The sequence below is a fragment of the Propithecus coquereli genome, unplaced genomic scaffold (assembly GCF_000956105.1).
Source record: "Propithecus coquereli isolate 6110/MARCELLA unplaced genomic scaffold, Pcoq_1.0 Scaffold104, whole genome shotgun sequence".
Taxonomy (NCBI): domain Eukaryota; kingdom Metazoa; phylum Chordata; class Mammalia; order Primates; family Indriidae; genus Propithecus; species Propithecus coquereli.
In genome coordinates, this window is record NW_012134303.1 from 6,284,230 (window position 1) to 6,310,789 (window position 26,560).

General features: G+C 40.4%; 1 protein-coding gene across 1 annotated transcript in view; it reads right to left on the minus strand.

Annotated features, from left to right (window-relative positions):
• Positions 1 to 25,263, minus strand: part of GUCY2F (guanylate cyclase 2F, retinal) — a 100,687-nt gene extending 75,424 nt beyond the window's left edge. The window contains exons 1-3 of the mRNA XM_012644952.1: positions 25,069 to 25,263; positions 17,166 to 17,980; positions 6,766 to 7,067 (exon numbers count right to left, since the gene is read on the minus strand). Of these exons, the coding sequence (XP_012500406.1) occupies positions 6,766 to 7,067; positions 17,166 to 17,895 (1,032 nt within the window). The 5' untranslated portion in view covers positions 17,896 to 17,980; positions 25,069 to 25,263. The remainder of the gene's footprint in view (positions 1 to 6,765; positions 7,068 to 17,165; positions 17,981 to 25,068) is intronic.
• Between the last annotated feature and the right edge of the window lie 1,297 nt (positions 25,264 to 26,560).

Below are 26,560 nucleotides of genomic sequence, written 5' to 3' on the forward strand. Positions count from 1 at the left end.
AGAAGACATAAAGAACTTAAGTAAACTTAGGGCAGTCTGGCTTCAAAGTCCATGCTCTTAACCATCACGTTATATCTGAGCTTAATAAATACTTGCTAAATTAATGGGCTATGGTAAATTCACCAATAAAAGAATATCACATGCACCCTTTTGTGACTTCTTTTTTCTTTCATGACTTTCCATGAACTTCCTGATTAAAGAGAGTGAAATCAAGATTCTTTTATTCATTCTCTTCCTCCTTTCAAACATCGATCTCAAATAACAAGGAGAACAAAGAATGGAAACACTAAATTTCCATATCTAATGGTATTAGGAGATATCTGTTACCCTGAACCACAGAATATGAAGATGGAAAGCTGCTACAGAAGTGGTAACTGATTTAGCAGAGTGGAGGGCAGTCAAACCTAAGTACCTGCAGAGGGGAATATTGATAAGAAACAAGCAAGTCTGCCCCCTCAGAATCCTGGAAAGGATTAGTAATTAGAAGCACTAAGTACTATAGAGAGGCTGAACACCGAAAGAGGGAGAGCTCTTTGAATGTCTGTGTAAGGAGCACTTAGACATCTCCCATTCACACCTCTACCAAGAAGAGCAGACTTCTGCAGGAAGCAGGTTAAATTGATTTAGAGCAGCTCCAGAGCTGGTACATTAGACACTAAAGAAGTTGGAAGTGAGATGAGGCACAAAACACAGTGATGAAGTTAAAGTCTTCATGCTTAATGGTGAGAATCCGAGTCTCATTCCCTCAACATTGCTTCTAGAATACTGGCAGATAGGATTATAACTCCCAAGAAGGAGATTGGAGGACTCTTCTCTGAAGAAAGTGACTAGCTCAAGAGCCAAGACTTACAGATATTGACCAAAACGAACAAACAAACAAACCAAAAACAACTGGTTAGCCAACTGCCCTATACTGAAGCCCACTGGTCAACAGACCCATCATGCACATAAACCTTCAAATCTGCCTTTTAGAGCTTCGTTCTCAAATATGAACAGACAGCCATGATCACCAGACACCTAAGGAAAGCTTCCAACATGAAACAGAAAGACCAAAACAAAGAAACATGAAAAATTAGGAACTAGGGGATAAATAGAGATAAAACAGAGAGAAGAAGAAAACTTTAAAGAAACTATAATGACTATCCTCAGGGCAATAAGAGAAAATACTATATTGATAAAACAAAAGCTGGATGCTATTAAAATAAAATAATCAAACAGCAAGGATGAACTCTTAGAGATTAAAAATATAACTAAAAACTGTATTTTAAAAATCACTAAAAGAGTTAGAACACAAAGATGAGAACTTTCCCAAGAAGGAAAACTAAAAACAAAGATATGGACTATACAAAAGAAATAATAGACAATTAAAAGATCAACCCAGGAAATCTTACATGTAACTAATAGTATTATTTCCAGCGAGAACAAAGACAATGTTGATGAAGAAATTATCAAATAAATAATAGAAGAAAATTTCCCAGAAGGACTGAGCTTCTAGACTGAAAGGCCCCACCAAATGTACAGCATAATACATGTCAAGGACTCAGGCATCATCATGAAATTTCATAACATCAGAAATAATGAGAAAATCTTAAAAAGCTTCTGGAGGAATGGAGAAGAATGAAAATAGGTTGCATCAAAAGATTAGGAATAAAAATGACATTGGTGTTCTCAACACCAACAGCAGAAATTAAAAGACAATGTGTCCTGTCTTCAAAGTGCTGAGGCAAAATAATTTTTAACTCAGTCAAACTATCAATCAATAGTGAAGATAGAGAATGACTTTTCAGACATGCACAATCTCAAAAATTTGTCTCCTTTGTAGCTTTCTCAGAACCTACTAGAGGATGCGCTCCACAAAAATGAGAGTAAACCAAGAAAATGGGAGTCATGAGATTCATGAAATAGTGGACCCAGCACAGAAAGAGAGAGAAAGGGAATTTCCAGGATGATGAAAATGCAGATCCCAGAATAACAGTTGTGCAGCAGCCTTAGGCAACAACACATTGAGACTGGAATAGGAGGACAGAGAGCCTCTGCAAAAACGAATGAAACTGAGAAGGGATTTAACAGGATTTACCAAGTATAAAATTGCTTTGAGAGGATTTTACAGCCTTATCAGAAAGTGTGGAAAAATTTAGAAATTCAAATTAAGGTAAGCAAATTAAAAAATAAAGTGATTATTAACTCCAGTAAAAATAAAAAGTTATACATGACATGAATTATAACTATATCACATGGATCAGCAATTAATGATAGTTACATGGGCACAGTATTAAAAATACTAAATATGGATTTAGCTAAAAATTGTGGAATAACCATATCGAGGGTTTGAAGGAGGCTAAGGAAGTAAAAAAGGGCTAAAAATCCTCCTCAACTATAATAGGAATGCAAGAAATAATGCCCAAAATTGATTAATCAGGAGAAACCAATAGCACTATAGTATTTAGCAACATAGAAGTAAATACCAGACTAAAGAGCTAAAAACCATGAAAGTGATGGCTTCTGATGAAGGGTAGGAATGAGGCCTATGGACTGCTTTGTTGTTGATACAAACCTTTTACCATTTCCTGACCTTTAAAACTATATGCATGCATCACTTTGATAGTTTTGTGTTTGTTTTTACTTTTTAAAGAAGCACGGGCATCAATTAAAAGATGTTGCAAACCACTGTTATAGGCAATATAGCTTATATATAGAAATTTCAATTTCATTGAAAGTTATTGGGCAAGAGAGAAATACAGCCATCTTGCTAATGCATTTCCTTACTATCTGTCTCTCTCACTAGAATTTAAGCCCCATAAGGGCAGAAACAAGTGATGTGCTAGTAAATGTTTAAGAGTAGCTCTATGGAGAGGAGAACAGCTCTTATTCATAGCGTTCGCCAATTTCTGTGGTGTATATACTACTACCATGCCTGATTTCAAGCTACCAACGTGATGTCACTGAATGCAGGCTTGGGAAAAGATGCACACAATCAACTTTTGTGAACTGGCTCCAACACATCACCAATAGAAATCCTATCTGTCTTTTTAGTATTCTATCTGGAGTTCAACATAGTACCTAGCACATCACAGGTGCTCAGTAAATAGTTGTTGACCTGTTGACTGAATAGGGAAAAAAACAACAAAAGCCCGGGGGTAGGCAAACCCTGAACTACATAACTTTTGTTTTGTTCTGTTTTTTTTTTTCTTTTTTTTGAGACAGGGTCTCACTTTGTTGCACAGCCATGAGGGCAGTGCCTTAATCATAGCTCACAGCAACCTCAAACTCCCAGGCTCAAGCAATCCTCCTGCCTCAGCCTCCCAAGTAGCTGAGACTACAGGGACATGCCACCACACCCAGATAATTTTTCCATTTTTTGTAGAGACAGGGTCTTGCTATGTTGCTCAGGCTGGTATTGAACTCCTGAGCTCAAGCGATCCTCCCACCTTGACCTCCCAAAGTGCTAGGATTACAGGTGTGAGCCACTGCACACTCGGCCTGAACTACATAATTTGATCTGAGAAAATACCATTTAAAATTCTAAGAGTAAAATAATTTTGAAAGCTGGAAATATTGAGAGAGCTTTGCCAGTAATCAGAATACTTCAAGAGAGTAGGAAGCTGAAGTCAGATTGTAACTTAGATGCTAGGTCACCATCAACCAATAAGGTCAGCCTGGCCTCAAAGGAGAAAAAGTGGAAAAAAAGATAGCTGTGAGCCAGGCACTCTGCTAGTCACTTTATACATGTTACTTTGTTTAATCTTCACAACAATCCCAGAAGATACAACTGACTAACCCATTTTATATATGGGGAAACTGAGACTCAAAAGTCTAAGTAACTTGCCCAAGGATACACAGCTAGTAAGAATGAGAGCTGGGCTTTAAACCTAAGTTTGCCTAATTCCTTATCATATGCTCTTTCTGCTGTACTGGCTGCCTTCAAAAATATCTTTGAGCAAGGTAATTTAGGGAAAACAAGGTTTTGTTTTTCAGAGATGTGAAGATAATTGTCTCAGCCTTCTGTAGTATTCTTTGGTTATGAAGGTCCAGCCTAAGCACCTGCAAAGTGGAGAGTAGAAATGCATCCAAACAGGCTTTTTTTTATAAGCTCTGAATTCTTTGTTGTAGCTCGCTCTATTCCTTGTCTAAAGCAGAGTGCAGGCTGCCTAGCAACCAAGCTAATGGCGTCTTTTTTTTTTTTTGCCTTAATTACCTTATGTTTTCCACAAGCTCAAATGGATTGGAGCAAATATCAACAGTAGGTCTGAGTTTTTTGTATCTATATATATATATCTGCTCACATATATGAACAGTATACACACACATATATACGTGCATGTGTGCACACACACACACACACACACACACACCCTTCCCACCCTCCCTCCATCCCATGATTAAAATAGAAAGATGAATTAGGCTGTATATATTATGATACCATATCATTGGCTAAAAAGTACAAAAATTCACCATCTGGTTCCTTGCCTATAAATACAACATCAATTAACTGGCTTGACTAACCATTCTTAGCAATTTGAGGGATTCTTGCAATTCTCACCTAAATTGACCAGTTGTTTTCAGTTATGTGTGTGTGTATGTGTGTGTGTGTGTGTGTGTGTGTGTCTCCTAAAAGAGAGTGATATTTATCATAAACTTATCAGTAGTAATAAAGTTCGAATCCAGCATCGTTAATATCTCTGCTAGTAACTTTTTTTATTAGAACAAGAATCACCAAAATCTTTGCTATCAATCCTCAGGGAAGAAAGAGATATGTAAACGTAAGTTTCCTCTAAATCACTATGCAGACAGAGAAGCAGCTGACAGGATGAAGAAATAAAGGGAGGATAAAAAGAATATGAGTATCAGTCACAATCAGCTGCCTATCTGACAGCCTTCTTCCTTGTTAACAAAATCTCAATTTTGTTCACACTTTTCCAGCAGCTATATATTTTGTTTACACTTTGTAATCACAGTGGTCACATTTTTCTTTCCAGATTATTGCTTTAGGCATGGGTATGGGACACAATTGTGACCAAGAAGGTATGAGGGGAAGTCTGCTTGGGGAGCTTCTGGAAAAGATTTCCTCACTCTTAAAAAGAGATACAAGAGAAGGACATTTCCCATTTTCACCTCTGAACATTTCCACCTGTATATGATGTCTGGAATTTTGGCAGCCATCTTGGGACCGTGAGAGAAACTAGCACATGAGGGCAAGCTAGCATGCTATGCCTTGTAAAGTGGAAAGATGAAAAGAACCTGGTTAATTGATGACATGATTAAGCTGTTAAATTAACTGACCCTAGGGCCGGGCTCAGTGGCTCCCACCTGTAATCCCAGCACTTTAGGAGGCCAAGGTGGGAGGATCACTTGAGGCCAGGAGTTCGATACTAGCCTGGGCAACATAGTGAGACCCTGTCTCTACAAAAAAAAAATTAAAAATTAGCTGGGCATGGTGGCACATGCCTATAGTCCTAGGTACTTGGGAGACTGAGGTGGGAGGATCACTTGAGCCTGGAATTCAAGGCCAGCCTGGGCAACAGAGTAAGAGGCTATCTCTAAAAACAAAAAGAACAAACCCTAGATCACCCCTACCTTCAAATTTTGAAAAAGAATTCTTACTTAGGTCATTTTGTATCGGGCTATTACTCATAGCCAGAAGCAATATGACTAATACAGTATGCTAGCAAATGCCAGGGCTTTTAAACTTATATATGTGTTGTTCTAAATACTTCCGAAAACGCCTACTTTCTACATCTGTCCTCCAACCTCTAGAAACTCCTCTGTATTTTTCTAATCTAATTGACTTATTTTGCCTTTTCACCTTCCTCTCATATTCCTTGTATTCTTTCTCTTTGTTTTTGTCTTTGCTCTCCATTCTTTTCTCTACTATCTTCCTCTTCCCACCCTTTGGCTTTCTCTAAGCCTTCAGTGGCTATGATTTGAAGCTGGAATATATCTATATATACATTCATCTATACATATTTAAATATTATTTCTTGTATATTGGAAGGACTTCTTCCCCATTCCAAATTATTTCTTTCATATAGAGATAGGTCTACCAGCAAAAAAATTGCTGGCCTCTCTTCACCCACTTATTCATTCCTCCCCAAAAAGGAGGAATGACTTGATCTGACTGGTTAGTTTGGAAGGAAAACTAAGTATACGTATCTTATCTTCTTTCTCTGGGAGTGGGCTACCTACAGGGAGCATGTTCTCTGCTATTCTTCTCCAGATTGTACATTTTACAAAAGGCCTGCCCTCATGGGGCAGGAGTACGGTGGTCCAGTAATGCCAGTCACCAGGTGGAGAAGTTTGTTTAATCCTCAGGTTCAGTATGGGGAAGCCCAAATGCCTACAGGTAGAAGCCACATCCTCTAATACCAGCATTATCAACAATAAAAGTAATAGTTTCCTATATACCAGCTCCTTTATCTTATTATTGAATTGGTTCTGAACTTGAGTCCCAAATAGGACTTCTTTTCATTAGTCCCCCTTGAACATTACCAGTATATATTAAAGTTTTGCTTCCCTGTTCTTAAATATATTTATTCTTCATGACTGTATGCTGTCATTGTATGTTGCTTACAGATAAAAAATAATTCTTCAACAATGTGTCTTTGTTTTATAAATGTTTTTTGCAAACTAAAGGTGTTTTTAAATTTGTCTGTGGTTGCCTGCTATTGATTGGGCTTCCTATGGAATAGAGGCTGTTGGTAGTAAAATTATTTACCATCATGATGTTTTAGATTGTCAGCTCATCATAACTTGAGAGTTTGCACTTACTTGATCTGACTCCAGCTTCTCAGCAATTTCACCTCTAGCTGCTGCCTCCATATAGGCTTGATAGAAGGTCTTTTCTTGGGATTCCACTGTAATGGTCAACACAGCATCATAGGCTTCCCGAAGCTTTGGGTTCTTCCTCAGGACCTGGTAGGGGGTGTGCTTATAAGGTAAACTGTAGAGCAGGGCGTCATAGGGAACAAAGACATAGGTTCCATCGGTCATTTTCAGATCATGAGCCCATTCCAAGAGATGCATCTGAGTCTCTCCTCCAATCAAGGCCGAATGCATACACATGATGATTACTGAAACCGACAAAGCAAGGAAGTTATGGCAGCAATATGTTAGTAAAATACAGTACCAACAAACACAGGTGGGACAAATAAATAAATGTTTTCTAACCAATTTATAAATAATATACATCTTCTTCTTCCAAAATGAGCAAGATGTTGAGGTCCTGAGCTGAGGCTGAGGTATGTTCAGGGACTCCAAATTGGGCATAGGGACAAGAAAGATGTGCCTGTAGGCTGCAGAGCCTAATACTAGACAGGAACAAGAACTAGTATAATAAATGGGAGGTAGGACAACAAAGAGGCTTTGGGATTGGAAGACCTAGGTTTATATCCTAACACCACAAGTTATTACCCTTGGGTAAGTTACTTAACCTCTCTACTTCACCCATAAAATAGAGGTAACACTATGTACTTCATGGGGTGGTAGTGGTGATTGAAGGAAACAATTCACATTATGGGCTTAGTACATAGCACTCAATAAATAGTAGCTACCATCATACCTAAGAATAAGAAGGCTAGGAGAGGATGGGAGATAGTACCATAGCCACTATTGTTTTTTATTGTCCATCTCCTACAAACATGCACTCCAATAGATTTTGACCAACTGCTCTCACCCTTACCAAGGCCATTATAGACAATGAAGGATACTAATTCACAGTCATCTATAAATGCTCCTGTAGGTTGAATAGCTCTTATCCAAAATGCTTGGGATCAGAAATATTTCAGATTTTGGGGGGATTTCAGAATATTCACATTATACTTACCGGTTGAACATCCCTAATGCAAAAATCTGATATCCGAAATGCTCTAACGAGCACTTCCTTTGTGTGTCATGTTGATGCTCAAAAAGTTTTAAATTTTGGAGCATTTCGAATTTTGGATTTTCAGATTAAGAATACTCAACCTGTAATGTTATGGGTGATATGTTCAACTTTTTAAAATCTAACTTCCTTGTAATTGGAATTAATTTTCACTCAATTTAATTCTTCCTAGACTCATGAATCTATGCTGTTTGGCAAGGCTTTGCTAGAATAGAGTGGATTAGAGGGGGCCACAGTTGAAGAATGGCAGCTAGATCATGACACTGAAATTCTTATATCCAATTTCTCCCTTGGCATGCTAAATGAGTTTAGTTTAAGCCCACTTGTGCTTCAGTGCCCACATCTTTAAAATGTAGATTCCAATGCATTTCACAGGTACATTGAGTAGTTTAATTAGATAATGCCTGGCAAGTATTCTGAGCTCCTTGAAGAAAGGCAAAGGTCCTATTGCCACTGGTAAATATTAATTATACATGCTTACACGGAACCTTTAATCTCGGGAACTAAGTGTGCTTAACTAAGTTCAATGACTGGTCTTTGGCATTTACATATTGCTTCACCTATTTTCAAAAAACCTTCTTTACACTTGCTTAATACTCCCAGAAAGTTTCCCCTTTGAGCTAGAACTGGTACCTTCAGTTGTTAAGGTGCAACTAGTAAGTTATGAAGTTGATTTGCACATATACACAGCATAACTTGAGTTTTGAAATGACCATTAGCTTTTCAAAATAATTACCCAAAGAGGTTTTACACGCATTCCGATGCTCAAACCTGCTTTAAAATTCTCTAAGGATATCTTTGGAGCTAGTTCATGAGCCACACAAGGAATTCAGGCTCACTTGTTCACAATCACACACTGTATAATGAGAAAATGGAGTGCCAGAGAGGTTTGACAAGGCAACAATTGGATTTATTATAGAAGGAGAAACTGGAACTGAAGGCCCCTCACTCTCTACATTTCACTGTGCCATTAAATATGAACTGATTTGGTCAAATTATTCCAGTCACAGGTCCATTGAGGGGGAAAAAATGAATTAAGTCAGGTACTTCAGGTAGTTGGCCAGTGTGTCCAACAGTTATCCTTGGCAGATGGGTCAGTAATACTTAGCATCTTTCTTCTACAAAAGCAGAGATTAAATGACTTGATCAAGGTTATACAATAGAGATACAATTCCATTTAATTTACTTAAAAGGATATTAAAATTACTACATGGAAAATGTTAAACAGAACTAAGAGTTTTGTGTTAATTGAAATACAGCAAATATTTTAACATACACTATGTGTAGTGGGTGTTATTATGGTGTACCACCCAGATACACACTTCAGGATTGAAGCACTCATTCTACTAGCTGCTGGATATGTTAGCATCTGATAGCTGATACCTCTCTGAGAATTTCCCAATGTAGTACGCTGGGGCTGGCTGGTGCTAGTTCACAAGAGCCTGTGGTTAAATTTTCAGGGATTTTGTGAGCCAGTTAACATCATGTTGGTAGCTTGAAATTGGCCATAATGGAAGTAATTACACAATGGAAATCAACAAACACTACAAATCAGGGCTTTTTTTCCCCTGAAGATCTGGCTGTTAAACAATTACTACCACACACTGTATCTCTTTCTCTGGGTGAGCCTGTACCTAATGACTATTCAACATGGAGGTAGAATGGCCCAGTCTCCTTATATCAATTCTGGACAACTCTGAAGAGTCATACCAGCTCCAGAGCTCCCCTTGGGGCTGGCCAGTGCCTTTGTTGTGACTGTACTGCAGTTCAATTCTTCTCTCTGCCCAATGCTACTGCCTTGTGTGCCTCACAGGTGGTGTCCTTGAAAGCACTCATCCAGTAAGCTTCCTGGACTCAGAGCTCCATCTGACAGACTGTTTTCCAGGGAAACTGACGTGTGACACTGGGTTATAGGCCCCACCTTACCCTGAACTGACTTCTATCATGGCACTTACAAAATCTATTGCCCTTATTTATTTACGTCAGCTTCTACTATGAAAGTAGCTCCTTTGAGGCCAGGAACTGTGTCTTATTTATCTCCATATCACTGTACATGTTATGCACACAATTAATGTTGTTAAGAAGAATGTTTGCAAACTAACAGATTCTTCAAGAGGAGAGGTTGTACACTTGGGTATTTTTTGTGTGTTCCTTGAGATATGAGACATGATCATGTTTGGATTGTTGGGATGGAGAAACAATTGGAAGTGGAATTTGCTGGGTAGGTAGAACTACCATGCTTGTCTTTTATGTCATTAACTATGCCCAAGACCTTAACCTCAACTTGAATCCTTCCTCTTTAATTGTCTTTCATTGGTCCACACTGATGACATTTTGGACAAAGGGTCCTAGCCAAGTGTGGTGGCACATGCCTGTAGTCCCAGCTACTTGGGAGGGTAAGGCGGAAGGATCTCTTGAACTAAGGAGTTCAAGGCTGCAGTAAGCTATGATCATGCCACTCACACCAGCTGGGGCAACAGAGCAAGACCCTGTCTCTATTAAAACATAAAACAGTAAAAAAAAGACAAAGGGTCCAAATTTTTATAACTAAGAAGACCCTTTGAGACCAACTAGCTCAATGCATCCTCAACATTTTATAGATGAAGAAATAGAAACCTTAAGAGGGAATGATCACAGGCTCCTCTATTTTTTATATGGCAAGAACCTGCCATTGAACATGATTAAAGTAGAAAGTATAAATACTGAATTCAAACAATAGAATCTTAATTTAATAGATTGAGTGCTTCGTGAACAGGGATTTGTAGATGGATCTGGTCTACAAGATAATTTTACTAAATAGCTTTATGATCTTAAAATTACATTCATTAAAATGGGATTTGACCTGTAAGTTGTTGTCAGGAAAGGATTAGCGTACAGAAATCTTAAATCCTAAACAAGGCCCAGGTCGACAGGTAGCCACTGAATAATATTAATTTGTAAGTTTCCATCCTGTCGAGCTACTCTTTAGTCAAAACAAGGACCAAGAAATACACCCTCTTGAGATCACATCTCACTAGCATATGATATTGGCACTTTCTCTCAGCTACCTAAGCCCCACTCTAGCCATCTGGCAGCTTTCTCTCCATACTACGGCACTGACTATGGCAGGGAGTCTAGGACCTCATCTCTCACCCTCAATGCCAACAGAAGAAAATACAATAAGACTCCAGAGAAGCCAATTCCCAAGTCATTCAACTCCTATTTCTCTTCCTGTGTTTAAATACTCTATCCACTATTTCTTTGAGAGAGAAGAACTGTGTTTCTCAGAAGAAAAACTTCACTTTTTTTTTTCTTACAGATTACTGGCTATGGCATTCTCCATGGAGGAAACTGGACCCAGTCTAACACATTGTGAGATGGAAAGGGTTCCACTAGCTAGTGTTAAAGACATCCTTGGGAGCCATATTCATATTTGTGAGCCCTCAATATCACTCCCAATCTACAGAAACCCCCCATTCTACTGTCCTTGCTCTTCATTTTAACCCTCTCGTGACATTTCCTGCCACTGACATTCATTTTAACCCATTTTGTTTTAGCTGCTGTTGAGAGAGAGGGGAGGGAAGGCAGGCCAGAGGAGGAAGGGGACATGCAGATCTATCCCAAGTCTCACATTCCCCCAGGACTCACCCCCATGTGGCCAAATTATGAAAGAAGTAGATTCATGCCCTCTTCCTTTCAGTTTTCTCCTGACCAGTCTATAAAATGGCTGTTAAAGAAGAGGGTGGAAGGCTTGGTATGTTTCTCATGTCCCACCCCCAAGTGTGATTTAGTGCAGGAGGCCCTCAAAGTACGCTTTAAGATCACTACACTAGATGATGTGTGGCTATCTCTATCAGCTGAGGATACCCCACACATTTTCGGCCTTAAGTCTTGAGGCCACCACTTACTTAACTGCCACCAATGTTGAACTGGTCCAAGTAACTCAGCATGATGGAAGACACATTTAAGGTCTCTTAAATGCAGGAAGCCTAGATGTTTAGAGATTTCCTCTTGTGCTGAGTCCTCAATAAATCATTACTGATAGTGGACCTATTCATGAAAGCAAATTGTCCTTTTACCATTTATATTTACTTACATTTATCTATACCAAATCCTATACCAAATTCCCTATCAGCACTAAGCCTCCTGGTCATACTAGGATTAGGATCACTGTTACTACTGTAGGAAAACAGGGCTGACAACTGGTACCTTTAGGCACTTAAAATAATTTCATCAGTTGGCCCAGAAGTGAAGAAAGAAAAACAGAAGGGATGAATTATATGCCATATACAGAACACAGGATCTCAAGTGATTATGCTTCAGGAGCAGATCTCAAGTGGACAAGAGGCAGTAGAGCATAAGGTCTATCATTAAACCAGTGGTTTTCAAAGTGTGGCCCCTGGACCAGCACCATGAGAATCACCTGAGAAATTGTTAGAAATGCAAATTCTGGGGCCTTACCCCAGCCTTCCTAAATCAGAAACTTTGACAGAGGGGCCCAACAATCTGTGTTTTAAAAAGCCTTCCAGGGGATTCTGGTATTAATATATACTTAGATTTGAGAGCCTCTGCTTTAGACTAACCTGAATACATATCCTGGCTTTCCCATTCACTAGCTATGTGACATTAAATAAATTATTTAACCCCTCTTAGCCTCAGAACTCTTATTCATAAAGTAGGTAAACATTAATTGGCCTTACTTTATAGGGGTGATGCAAGAATTGAATGAAATGGTCCATGTAAAGCCCTTGAAAAATTGCTAGCACATACTAAACTCTCAGTAAATATTAACTATTATCATTGCTGTTATTATTATTTTTCTTATGTATAAGAATCTTTGATAGATGAGAAGAAGCTATCCTGTCCCTGGCAATATGATAGCAACCAGATATCTAATTTTGGAAGAACAAGATAAGGCCAATATGACTATGTCATATTTACTTAATAACATATTACAACGAAGTGTTCCAAATTTGGAAGGATTTAAAGGAAGTCCCAAATGGTCCAACATTATGGTAAGCCCAAACTGAAAGGATTTCACAATCAGCCTAGCACAGGGCTGATAGGCAAAAAGATGTGGAGAAAACAGGAGGGCTTGGAACAGCCATTTGAAAAATTCTCTAAAGAGCTGTAGGCAGGGCCTCCTGCTATCTTTTGTAGGAATTAGAAAAAGAATCCATTCTGGGTGAATGCAATCCCACAGGTGGTCTGCTTGCTAAATGGATGCTCTTTTGTGCCATTGGACAAAAACTTTCAACAGGGCTCATGGCTTAAGGAGCAGAGAGTGGACTGGATTTTGGTCCTCAAGCCCAGTCAGCTAGGTTGCCTTGTGCAGGGCACAACCTACATAACCACACACAGCAGTCCTCACTATTAGTTGAGGCCTTTGTCTTTGAATAATATGTCTCCTATTTGAATTCATCAGAAATAAGGAAAATCAGTAACTGCTCCCAAGGCTTAAGGGAAATGAGTTGAGAATCTGGGAGAGGCCAAATTCCCCTACTCTGGGACTTTACCCCATTCTTTGGTGTTAATAAAGCCTACACTTACCTAGTTGTTACTGTGAGATTCACAGGTGTCACAAAACTTGAAAGAAAACACCCATCTCCTGGATAATCCTGAGGATTAAATGAGATGATCTATGTGCAAATGGCTTGTAAACAAACTGTAGAGAGCTGTTTACATGTAAAGTCATATTATGGTTGGTTTTATTGCCTCTATGGTAGGATCTAATAACACCTCTGCTGTTTCCCCTCCCAAGATCCTGCAGCTATTATTATTGTTATTATTATTATTATTTTTTTTCGAGACAGAGTCTCACTTTTGTTGCCCAGGCTAGAGTGAGTGCCATGGTGTCAGGCTAGCTCACAGCAACCTCAAACACCTGGGCTCAAGTGATCCTCCTGCCTCAGCCTCCCGAGTAGCTGGGACTACAGGCATGTGCCACCATGCCCGGCTAATTTTTCTATATATTTTTAGTTGTCCAATTAATTTCTTTCTATTTTTAATAGAGACGGGGTCTCGCTCTTGCTCAGGCTGGTCTCGAACTCCTGAGCTCAAATGATCCGCCCGCCTCGGCCTCCCAGAGTGCTAGGATTACAGGCGTGAGCCACTATTATTGTTATTATTACCTTTACTATTAAGTATATCATTGCCTTGGTGTTATGTAAGCACAACTTAAACATGTTTCTGACACTCTAACTCCAGTAAGGTGCCAGTGATATTCCTAATTGGAAACATTAATCTATTAAAAAAAAGGTGGCATGCCAGCCAGTAATAGGCTGCTCTTCTCTCCCTTCCCTCTGCACCACCACCACCATCACTACCACAACCACTGACACTGTGACATGGCAATGCCATCACTGTTATCAGATCAGGCAGAACCAACTTTCCAACTATTTCTATTACTTCCAAATATTGCCCAGCCCCTCCAAGGAAAGGGGTCCCTTTGCACTGTGTTTTGTACATTACAAAGGGTCCTTCTCTGAAGGTTTGCTTGGGGATCCACAGTGTTAAGAAGTAGCCTCACCATAGGCAAAATAGGGAAGAGGTCAGGCCCTGCCTTCCTCAGCCCTTCTCAGCTGAGATCATACAAAAAGCTTAGTGCCATTTTAGTCCTTCTCAGTCAAGACAAATAACAGTTAGGACTACTTGGCAGCCTCAGTCTCACCAGTTGAGAAGAACTAGAAAATTAGCTAGAGATTTGGTCTAGTATATGCTGTGTGTGGTGCATTGCAACCTTCCTCACTGCTATATTGGCTTAATCCCTACTCATTGGCTTCTGGCTCAGTTTCTCACCCAGGTAACCAGTTTTGTAATGGGACCAGAGATATGCCCTGAACCCTATGCCACTTGGCTAGAGAGCCCTGATAATCCATTTTTGTTCATTCTCTGGATCCTGCTTCTCATTCTCCCACTGGCTGGGGCACTGTTTGCAACAGATGATCAAGGGGACAACAAGGACAAGGTCTATCGTACTTTAACATTCACTCCCTTTCTACAACTCCTACTGCCACACCTCACCCACCAGTTGGCATGTCCTCAGATGCCAACACGTGGCTGTACCAAGTGTGGGTACCATATACGCCTTTGAACACTGCACATTGAGCTGCCCGGGGTTGTACTCAGGCCACAGCCCAACGGACAGCTCAGTTTACCAACCCCCACCCCCACCCACACTCTGACTCATGTCACTGAGGTCCCAGCATGCCTCATCTGAATTTTCCTGTGTTCTGTCAGAAACCAGAGGAAAAATCCTGGAGTGCAGACCTTTGTCTTCACTCCCTTTTATCTCTGTGTCCGAGTCCCTCCTCCACTTCCTGTTGCTGTCCTTGCTACTCAGGGACTTCCTTTGTTCCATAATCAACCTCTCTAGGTTCCCTCCCACCAATCTCAAAATTTTCATTCCCTTAGTGGGCTGATTCATACTGTTAGAAAGGAAACAATCTGACTAAACAAATCTGACTAAACAAAGTCTTTTAAGACAAAAATGACTGGTAACTTAAAATGAGGAACATTTATTTGCATTTTATTACGTTAAAGCAGTAGTTCTCAACTCTGGCTGCACTTTATAAGCTCCTAGGAAGCTATTTAAAATAATTAAATACATTTGCTGAGGCCCCACCACAGATCAATTCAATCAGAATCTCTGGAGGTGGCACTCTGGCACTAGTCATCTTGACAAGATGTCCAGGTAGTTCCAGCGCAGCCAGAGTGAGAACCCTTGACCTAAAGGAATGAATCTATAATGGTAATAATATGTACATTTGCTACCTCCCTGCCTCAAAGGGGTTGTGGGTGGTGAGCACTCAATCCTAATTCTTCTCAGTCTGACAGACCAAAGAGCTTTCATGACCTGGATTTATTTAACATTTCATGGTAGAGGCCAAAATGTCATTTCAAAGTATACTATTTAGAATGGGTGGGATGTGAAACACTCATGGAATGTAAACTTGCAGGAGACACTGGGCTTCACGAAGATTTGTAACATATTATAAAGTTATGACACTAAATATGTTAGCCTGTTTCTGGCATAGTTCCTCCCTGGAAATGGTTTTATATCTTTAAAAATAATTCTGTGCTCTACTTTGAAAATATCAAGCTCTATTATGAAGTAATCAGAGCTACACTGATTGCTTAACATTACAGGATCTTATAAACTGGAGCTGGAGGCAGACTACTGTCATTGTGGAATTAAAAACTCCTCTTGCCCTCAGCCTTCCATAATGATCATAATTAAGGTCCAATATTGAAGACACTTGAAACTGAAAATGGGCTTCTGGGTAAAGGCCAGGCCTAAGCTGGACTGTTCTCTAACAAGCCCATTGTTATGTTAAGGAAATGACTGGGACCAGGACTAATCCTAGCAGTAATCAGTTCAACAAGTAGTTTCTGGAGCTATCCATCCTAAAGTTCTCACAAATCACTGCCACTTCCAGAGGAAGGCAAAGTGGAGATTTAAAAATTGGAATAGAAAAGAAATCAAAACGAGGTGTCACAAGGGCTTGCCCTAAGTGTAAGTAAAAGAGACCTGATTCAAGAGGACCAGGAAGGGGCCCCTTTTCCTCCAAAATCCACCCAACTCGCCTTGGGGATGGTAACTTCAGTGACTCAAGTCCTTTGCTTTGCATTTTGTCCGTAGTTTCTGTAAGAATCATCTCTGAACACAAAGCTTCCCTTGCAAGGGGAAACATGTTGAAATTTAGCCGGTCTTTTCATTTTAAGATGCTTTCATGTATCAGCTAGCTGACCTCCATATCAACTAGTGGTGTGTTGTAGAAAAAAAAAAAAAAAAGCCCTGCTTTGTGAGGAGGGTCAGGGGTAGTCACGTTGGAGTCCGAAGAAGAAAGGTTCTAAGTGCCCCACAAGGGCATTGGGCACCTATGAAAGAAAGTACCCATAAGGGAGTCCACGGTAAACCTCTCCTCAGTGACCAGAACAAACAAAAATGAAGTCCTAAGAAGACCCCCGCCCCCTTTGGCGGGTCTGAGACTACCAGGGTCCTAAGGGCAGAGAGGGTGTGTGGCCACAGTGCTCTCAATGCCATTTTTCCACACCTAGGTGCTGAGAGCAGGCACTGGCATCCAAGGGCATTTGAACCACAGAGTTCTTTGTACCTCTATTCAACCATAAAATAGGCTCTGTCGAAGCAGGACAGTCTCGGGGCCTGCGTGTGAGTGAAAAAGGGCAAACGCACAAAGATATGGGAAGGAATGTGCTATCCTAGGGTGTGAGGGTAGGAAACCTTTTGGAGATTGTAATATCTTGCGCTGGAGCCACATTTAAACCTCAGCTGAGAGAAAGCACTTACTGCGAATTCGGTCTGCCTGGCGAATCCGCTGGAGAGCTTTCCGAATGCTTTGGCTGTCTTGTCCTGTAGTCAGGACGACCCCTACAGGTAGGCCGTGGCTCCGAAGAGCACTCGCGACTCGATTGGCTGTGTGCACCCAAATGTCTTCATCTGAAGAAATGACTCCAGCATGAGCCCACTGGAAATATTTCATGACAGTTACAAGCACCCGGATGGGAGAAGGGAGTGTCCGAGAAAAGGTCGGGTAGCTATTTTTATTGTCTAATTCATAATTCACACAAGCCCAAGAGAAAATTCCTTTGTCCGAGCTGTTTCCCAGGAGCGAGGCTGCCTCACAGTAGCCGGGGTTGGTAGGTCCAATAAATCCTGAGGCCATCTGGTGGTGGGAAATGAAACTGGAGAGGGCCTTCGAAGTCTGGCAGTCTTCGTTGAGAATCACATATTCAAAAGAGTAACCCAGGTCCAAAGATGGGTCCCTGTTAATTCTCTCAATGGCTAATCGAGCAGCAACCTCAGGCAGGGCCTTTGAGAACAAGGGATCACAAACCCAAGGGCCCACGACCCCAATCTTGTAGGGGAGTGCCCACACCTGCTGCAGGAGGGACGGGAGGGCCAGGAGACACAAGCACCACAGGAGCTTGGAGGATGCAAGGCCATGGTGTCCTGGCAGTCTGCTGGGAGCCACAAGCAAGAGCGTAAGTTGAGAAAAAGGCCAGGGTCCCAGGAACATAGCCCTCCTGCTTCCAGCAAGCTAATGATAAGATACTGGAGGGTTATTCTGCTCTCCCAAGATGGACAGTGGTGTTTCCAAATGCCTGTCAATCAGAGGAAAAGGTTTGTCACCCACATTATTTCTGAAGCTTCTGGAAATATCAGTTATGAAAGAATGGCAAAGGAATGGAAGTCCCCAAACTGGAAGTTCCTTTCCCCCTCCCTGACAAAATGCCTCCTCTTCCTGTAGTCCTTATCTCAACACCTCTATCCACTGTTCGCCCACTTGCTTCAGTCAGAAACCTGGGAATCACGGAGACCCCTTTTTCTCTGCCCAAACATTTAATCCATCACCAGGTCCTATTAATTCAGCTTCAGTAGTAGCTGCTCACCTTACAATGTTGTGAAAATTACACGGGTTAACATATAGCAAGTGCTTAAAACAGGACCTGGCATGTCATTAGCACTATATTAGTCATGTTATTATTATTATAGTTTTAAATATGTCCATTTTTTTTCTCCCCCATACAGCCCTCTTGGAGAAAGACAGATGTAAACATATAATGGCAATGCAGAATAAAAAGTACTATGATTGAGGTAGCTCAGACAGAGGAAGACAGAGAGGATCACCTAAACCCAGATTTCAGGGGAGGAGGGGAGGAAGGAGGTCTCTCTGGGTTGAGTATTGAAAAAAAAAAAAAGAAGTTAGCCAAGTGAATGGGGTTGCATGGGAAGTTGGGGCTAAAAGCCTTCCAAGCAGCAGAAGGAACAACATGCAGAAAGACCCAGAGATAAATATATATGTTTATATATAGGAGAATTGTGGAATACAGAAAGAAGACAAAGGACAAAACCCTGAGAACCTGCAACGCTTAAAGGTCAGAGAGAAAGGAGGTCCAGACAACAGCAAAATCCAGGAGATAATGGTATCTTCAGGGAATATGAAACTTTGAGGATGGAAAGTGTTTATTGGTGTCAAACTCTGCTGAGAAGTCACATAAGCTAAAGATAGAAATGTGTCCATTGGATTTGGATTCAGAAAGTAAGGCTGCAAAGTTGAGGGACCACAATGAGTAAAAAATGAATGGGAATTAATGAAGTACAGTCAGTAGAGAACCCTTTTGAGATGATATATGAAAAGCCTTTCTTGGTCTGTCCCTTGCCTTTATCTATAACCCCATCTCCCACTGTATACTATCGTGAATTTCTCTTAGTTCCGTCACATCATCTGTCAAGCCTAGGATTTGGAAAATATCATACCCTCTGCCTCGCATGTCCTCCTTTCTCTCTCTTCCCATGCTCCCTTTCTGGATTCTTCTGAAGAACTCTACCTTCAAGACCCAATTGAAGCGTTCTCTACTCTGTGCAGCATTAGTGAATACCCTCAAGTTGAGTTGATTGTTTCTCCATCTGTACCTCATACTTATGCTCATTAGAGAAAGTATCATTCTGATTCTTCTCTATTTCTGGTCCATGTTGTGACAAGGATAGGGAACTGTTTGATATTTCTGTACTTGCAGGACTTCATACTTTCAACCACAAGGAGTGATCAACAGCGAGGACAATTCTCTATGGAGAACAGAGCCCACCGGACTGGGAGCTCCTAAAAATCCTACTTACAGCACTATTGCCCAGCCAAGTGTCCAACACACAGTAGATATCAGATAAATGTTTGTGAAATGAATGAATAACACATTAAAGTTGGCCCAAGGTCCAGGAATAACCTCTCTAGACATAATGAGAAGAATTAGTTGCTTGGGAGAGATGTTAATGAGGAAAATCCTTAGTATATCCTTAATTCTAATCGAAGATCAAAATGATGGGATGGCTCTCTTCAGGGCTGATAATCAGCATTGGTGTGCACTGGTCAGGCCCAACTCATTGTTTATTGCCAGCAACAATTCTACCTGTGCCAGCCCTGTTGGTTATTATCTTTGATTCTCACTGCAATTTTATGAGAAACCCTAACTCCTCAAGAGACCAATCTGAAGCACACCTAGATAGTGGATCTTAAAGACTCACCAAAACAGTATGCCCCAACGTTTGTAAACAGGTGAAAGCTGGTTTAAATGAGAGTCAAGAAAGACATGGGGGAGGAAACATCTCACAAAGCAACATGAGCCAGGGGCTGAGGGTTGTGTGGGCTATGGCGGGGGACAATGAGATTTCCAACTTTGCTTTAGGGGTAGTGAAAAGATGGCTCTGGGCTGATTATATGCATAAGAACCTCAAATTTATTCTAGACCCTCAAAGATAATCTAGTCCAGCCTCTCTCCCCGCAAATAGATCTATTCTGTGCACTGACTATATTGAAGGTATAAGAGTAAGGTATAGGATAGAAGAAATATGAGCTTCGTCTTCAGCCTTCAAAGAGCTTCCAACTCAGCACTACAAGCTGAGCTCTGGTCAAGAGCCACATGATTCTCTTCCCACCTTCGCCCACCCCCAATATTTGCTCTTTCATGAAAATTTGAGAGCCAGTGCGACCTAGGAGAAACCCCTTCTCTCAAATAGTGTGGGAGGAGTCCCTATTTTTTGTCTGTATTGTGACAAGGATATTTAACTGTATGATATCTCTGTCCTTATAGGACCTCACTCTTTCAGCCACTAGGAGTGGGTAGCAGTGTGGACAGCTCTATATGGGGAACAGAGCCCTACTCACAGCGACAGGGCAAAGAAGCCAAACAATTGCCTCTTCTCCTGCAAACCCACCAATTTGATGGATTCTTTCCCAGAAGCTGGACGTTTAATCCAGAAATTAGCAATTGGATTGACAAAGGCTAAGATTTACTGAGTTCTTGTTATATGTCAAACACTAGGCTACACTCTTTGCATGTATTACCTTATTTTAAAAAAATGAATTAAAAAAAAACTCATCACAGCCCTCTGAAGTAGATATTATCACCATTACTTACAGATGATAAAACTGAGGTTCAGAAAGGGTAAGTAACTTGCTTGAGGGCTGCACAGCGAGGTAGACTGGGGATTTGCATATCAGTTGATTAAGCACTAGTACTAGAATGCCCACAGACAGCCCCTAATGTATGAAGTGAAAGAGACCACAATTAATATAACTTCTATACTACTCCAATTGAGTTTGAACGATTCATTTGTGGTTTAAGGAAATCCTAGTCCCCCATGAAAGATTAGGTTAGATAAAGTGGGGGAGGGGCAAAGTAAATTGGGAGAAGTGACCAGAAATTCATTATCCAACCAGAAAAAATTTACCACTAGTGTTTAAGCCCAGCCCTGGGACTGCACACTTATCCCTCACTCAGGGCACATTGTTGCACATCTAGAGGTGGGACGCATCAGTCATATTGTATTCTGTATGAAGCTAATCCTAATGTACCAGAATGGAAGTCTCAGGAGTACACCCTTTGGCATATTAGCTCTGATTCTCAACTCCCTAGTCCGCAAATCGGAATAAATTTAATTTAATACTTTTGAGATAAAGGATTAAGCAAATTAGAATGTGAAGCACCCAGTTGTCTTTCAGTAAATACTGGTTCTTGCTTGTTGTTTGGAAAAAGGACTGCATCGGGAATCAGAAGGCCAGAGTCCTGGACCCAGTCCTGCCACTAACTCCCCACATGACCTTGGACAAATTGTTCTCCCCTCTAGGTCTCTCTTTTCCCCCCTCAGCTGGAATAGAGGAGCTGCAAGTCTCTTTCTTCTCTGACGTACATTGATCCTGAGATTCTGTACTTTGTCCAGGCACTTAGTTTTCTAAATGTCTGCACTGTTAAACTGCTTTCTGAGTTCATTCGACATTCTCTAGCTTTTGCTGCTCTAATTAGCTTCTTGCTGGAGTTGGATTCCCCCAAGTGCTTTGCATGTACTTCCATCTGGCAGATCCACGTCCTGATCATTTTTTATTTTAGCCTGGAATCTTCTATCAAGCACCTATGATATGAAGACCCCTCTCCCCTATAACACTGGAGTTAATGCTACACTGCAACCTGGGTTCCCAAAACCATTGATTATCTTATCATCATTATTAACAAACACACATTGAGAACCTTGTCTGTGCTAGGACTGTAATCACAAAAAAAAAATATATATATATATATACATATATATAAGAATATAGAAGCCTGGTCAAAAAAATCTCACAAAGTAAAGCAATCATGTATCTCTGGAGTGACAGAGCAATAATGTCCACCAACATGGTTCATATGTAAGGCCATGTTTGTAAGTTTCCTGCGTGCTTTTGCTCACCATCATATCTCCAGTGCCCTGCACAGTGCCTGACACATAATAGGTGCTCAACAAATATTTGTTGAATGAATAGTGAATAGGAATCATGGGGCACAAATCAAATACTTTATATTACTATGTTCTTAAAAAGACTCTATTTTAGGCCTGGGTCAGGACCCACCTTTGGTGAAATTATCCAATAGGTGAAGTTTGTTTTCAAACTTCTAGCCAAGCTCTCTCTGCCCTCTCCATTAATGGAGAGAAAAACTACTCTAGAGAAAGAAACTCTTTAAATAATTTGCACTGATATGTAAATGAATGATAATATTTGACACTTTTCTCTATTCTTCCCCAATCAATGGTGTTTGTTTTCTAACAGGGGGTGAGGAGAAGTTTATGCCAACAATTGATCTCTAATATTATCATTTCAATTACAAGCATTGGTTACAGGTAGGTAAAGGGAGTGATCAGCTGTCTATTCTAGCTATAAGGCTAGCATTTTTATGGTATTAGGTTATTAAGTATGAAATGTCCAATTTCCTTAAGTACTAAGTTTGACAGTTGATATCTCTAACATTTCACTTTGACACTTCTTGTTTTTTTTTTTTTTTTTCTGTTGTGAAGGTACATCCTCGTTATTTCAAACCCATGTTTTGGCTTGTGGTTATCACTCAAAATTTTTTTAGAGCAATTTTTGTGAAACCATGGATAAGTCAAAAATTCGTGTTAGTTGTGAATATGAGTTCCATCATGCAACCAATACAGTGCAGACAGCTTGAAATATCATCAAAGTGTTTGGGAAGGATGAGGCTAATGAATGCACAGTACATTGATGGTTTGAGAAGTTCTGTTCTGGTGATTTTAATTTTGAAGGTAAGCCATGTGGGTGACCTGAGACCAAGGTGGATTATGATGAGCTGAAAGCTATAGTGGAAGCGAATCCATCTCAACTTACGCATGAATTAGCAGCAAGATTTGACGTTACTATTCCAACAATGTTGGACCATTTGAAACAAATTGGCAAGGTAAAGAAGCTGGACAGATAGGTACTGCATGAATTAAATGAGCATAGAGAAATCGTCTCGAAGCTTGCCTTTCTTTGCTGTCACGACATAAAAGCGAACAATTTCTACACCGTATTGTTAAGTGTGATGAAAAATAGATTCTTTTTGACAATTGCAAGCATTCAGCACAATGGTTGGATAAAGATGAAGTGCCAAAACACAGTCCAAAACCAAATATTCATCAAAAAAAGCTAATGGTGTCTATTTGGTGGTCCAGAGCTGCTATTATCCACTACGGCTTCATGAAACCTGGTCAATCCATTACAGCAGATGTCTACTACAACCAGTTGGATAAAATGATGAGGATGCTTCTGATTAAGCAGCTGAGATTGGTCAACAGAGACAGGCTAATCCTCTTGCAAGACCACATGTCGCACAAACAACACTGCTCAAACTACAGAGACTGGACTTGGAAACTCTGTCATCCATGGTACTCACCAGTCCTTGCACCAACTGACTATCACTTCTTCCAGGCTTTGGGCCACTTCTTGCAAGGAAAAATATTCAATTATCAACAAGCTGTGGAAAACGCCTTTTGTGATTTCATTGCCACTCGCTCTCTAGGCTTCTTCGCTGCTGGTATAAACAAGTTACCCTTAAGATGGCAAAACTGTGTCGACAGTTTAGGCGCATACTTTGAATAATTATACTGCTTCTTGTTTGAGATATAATAAACTGCACTTTTGATTCGAAATCAGACATTTCGTATTTAATGACCTAATATAATTCAGTTATTCCTCCTAAGCACATTGCCTGCCCCATCCCTCATTCTAAAAAGTTGGCTTTTTTTCTTAGCATTTTTCCAGATTATGCATTTACAACATAGTTCCTCCCTCAAACTACATGTCAGAAAATGCTCCTTACCATTTGTTCTTACTTGTTGTTGCCCTTTTCTCTTTGTTAACTGCAAGATAAACAACTCCAAAGCTGAAGGTCTGCCCTTACATTCTTTCTGGTATCTATGTCACACATTGGGTGGTATTTCTAACTCTGCTAGAACTCCCTGGAGAACCAGAAAGTTCTATGTTGCTGTAGGATTTAGTCTTGATCTCCCAACTCAAGACATTACAGAAAGAAACGTTGTCTTTAAAAAAAAGAAGAAGAAGAAGGAAAAAAAGGAAGAAGGAAGGAAGGTAGAAAAGAAGGGAGGGAAGGAAGGAGGGAGGATCCCCAAAGCCTTCACCTGTCAATGTGGGTTTAAAGAAAAAATTACAGAGCTCTTGTATAAAACACATTGTCTACTGTCTTCAAAACAAGCCAGCTAAAGGCTTCCCTAAGGTTAGCAGGAAATGTGGGCATAACTAAAACAAAGTTTGAAGGTATGAAATTTTGGAAATAGAATACTACTGACCCGCAGTTGTTCTGGGGCCATTGCCTAGGTAACTCAGGTACTAACACCTGTGTGGGATCAGGCTTCTATGGAAAGCAGCTAGAGCATAGGGATGCATCATTTCATTTCAGGTAGCTTTCACAATCTGGTGGGAAGCCTGGTTTCACAAGGAAAATGACTGTTCTTTAAACATGTACAAAGAAAGACTGACAAATAGCTCTGAGGGAAAAAGTGGTTCCTCATCCTACCTTGTCAAGTTGAGGACTTCAATGAATGATTGATTGATCTTTGCAGTTCCAGCCTGAATCAAGTTACAGCTGATACAAGACAACATCAGGAAGAAATAAAAAAGAATCATGATAGAAACTAAATGAAAGCTTGGATGAGACTTTGAGCCCAAATCTTGATTTAAAGTGTCTTCAAGGCTCTTTCCCCCTCCTTTCCTTCTTTCTTCCTCTCTTTCATTCATTTCTTTAATTTTTTTACTACATATTGCAGTAAAACTAATGTAACTCAGTCAGAGTCTGAGCTCACAAGTGGGCTGTGTTCTTTCCCCATTACAATCTTTTTTATAAACAAGAGCTGTCAACTTACTCACCATGTAATTCGCCGCTCAAATGTCTTCAATTTCCTGTCAGCGCATGCAAATTTCTGGCATAGCTACCTCAGTGTGTCCATTTCCACGCATCCTCTATGCGTTCATAATCCTGCCAAGGACTCTAATCTGTTGATAAATTCCATTAATGGGGTAAATAATTGAGAGCGATAGTAAACCTTTTTTCAATCACTCTTCAGCATCCCCAGACCAAGACCTGGATTAGGATTTAAAATGACACTTCTAATCCTTTAAATTGATCCCACCTGTAACAGAGTTAGTGCTGACCTAAATGCAATGACCCAGAGATTAACAAACAATTAGAATCCTTTAGATAAATGCATCCACAGACTACTGCCTTCTTCTACCTTTCAAAGTCAGACTCACATACCCTTGGATTTTGCCTCTGTGTTCTTCCTTTTTCCCTTCTGTCTAATAACCACAAATCACTTTTTCTCCAGGACAGCTCTAAATGCCAGAACCTTCATCAGCTGTGATTCCAGCCCAGGATATGATACCAGCCCATCTTTCATATGATTCAGGCTGACTCCCTGCAAAACTCAAAGTAGGTGATGTTTGCCTCCTTCTTCTATCCCCCTTAATTGCCTTCACTGACTTTCCTTCCAAGAGAGACCTCCTCCATCCCCCCGCCCCTCTGCATGCACACACTGACACCCCCCCCATACTTTAGATCTACCCCTTTGCCCTTATCAGTCCCTCTCTGTCCTGGGTACCATCTACTCAGGGCCCTGTTCTGAATTCTCAAGGTAAGAACTGAGGTGTTAACGGCTAAAAATGACTTCTATGAAATAAGGGTTACTATATGATGGACACTTTTTTTAATAACAGCTTTATGGAGATATATTTCACCTACCATAAAATTCATCCATTTTACATGTACAATTTAGGGACTTTTTAAAAAGTATATTCACAAGATTGTGCAACCTACACCATTTTCCAGTTCCACGACAATTTCGTTATCCCCACAAGAAATTCTGTACTTGTTTAAAAGTCACTCCCCATTCCTCCCCTCCTCCCAGCCTCACGCAACCACTAATCTGCTTTCTGTCTCTAAGGACTTTTCTATTCTGGACATTTCATATAAATAGAATCATACAATATGTGGTCTTTCGTGACTGTCTTCTTTCACTTAGCATACTGTTTTCAAGGTTCATCCATATTGTAGCATGAATCAGAATGTCATTCCTTTTTATAGACAAATAATATTCTACTTTATTGAAGACGCCACTTTTGTTTACCTATGTATCAGTTGATGGACATTGGGGTTGTTTCCACTTTTTTGGCTATTATGAATAATGCTATTAACTTTGTGTAAAAGTTTTTTTTTTTTTTTTGAGACAGAGTCTCACTGTGTTGCCTGGGCTAGAGTGCCTTGGCGTCGGCTTAGCTCACAGCAACCTCAAACTCCTGGGCTCAAGCGATCCTCCTGCCTCAGCCTCCCGAGTAGCTGGGACTACAGGCATGCGCCACCATG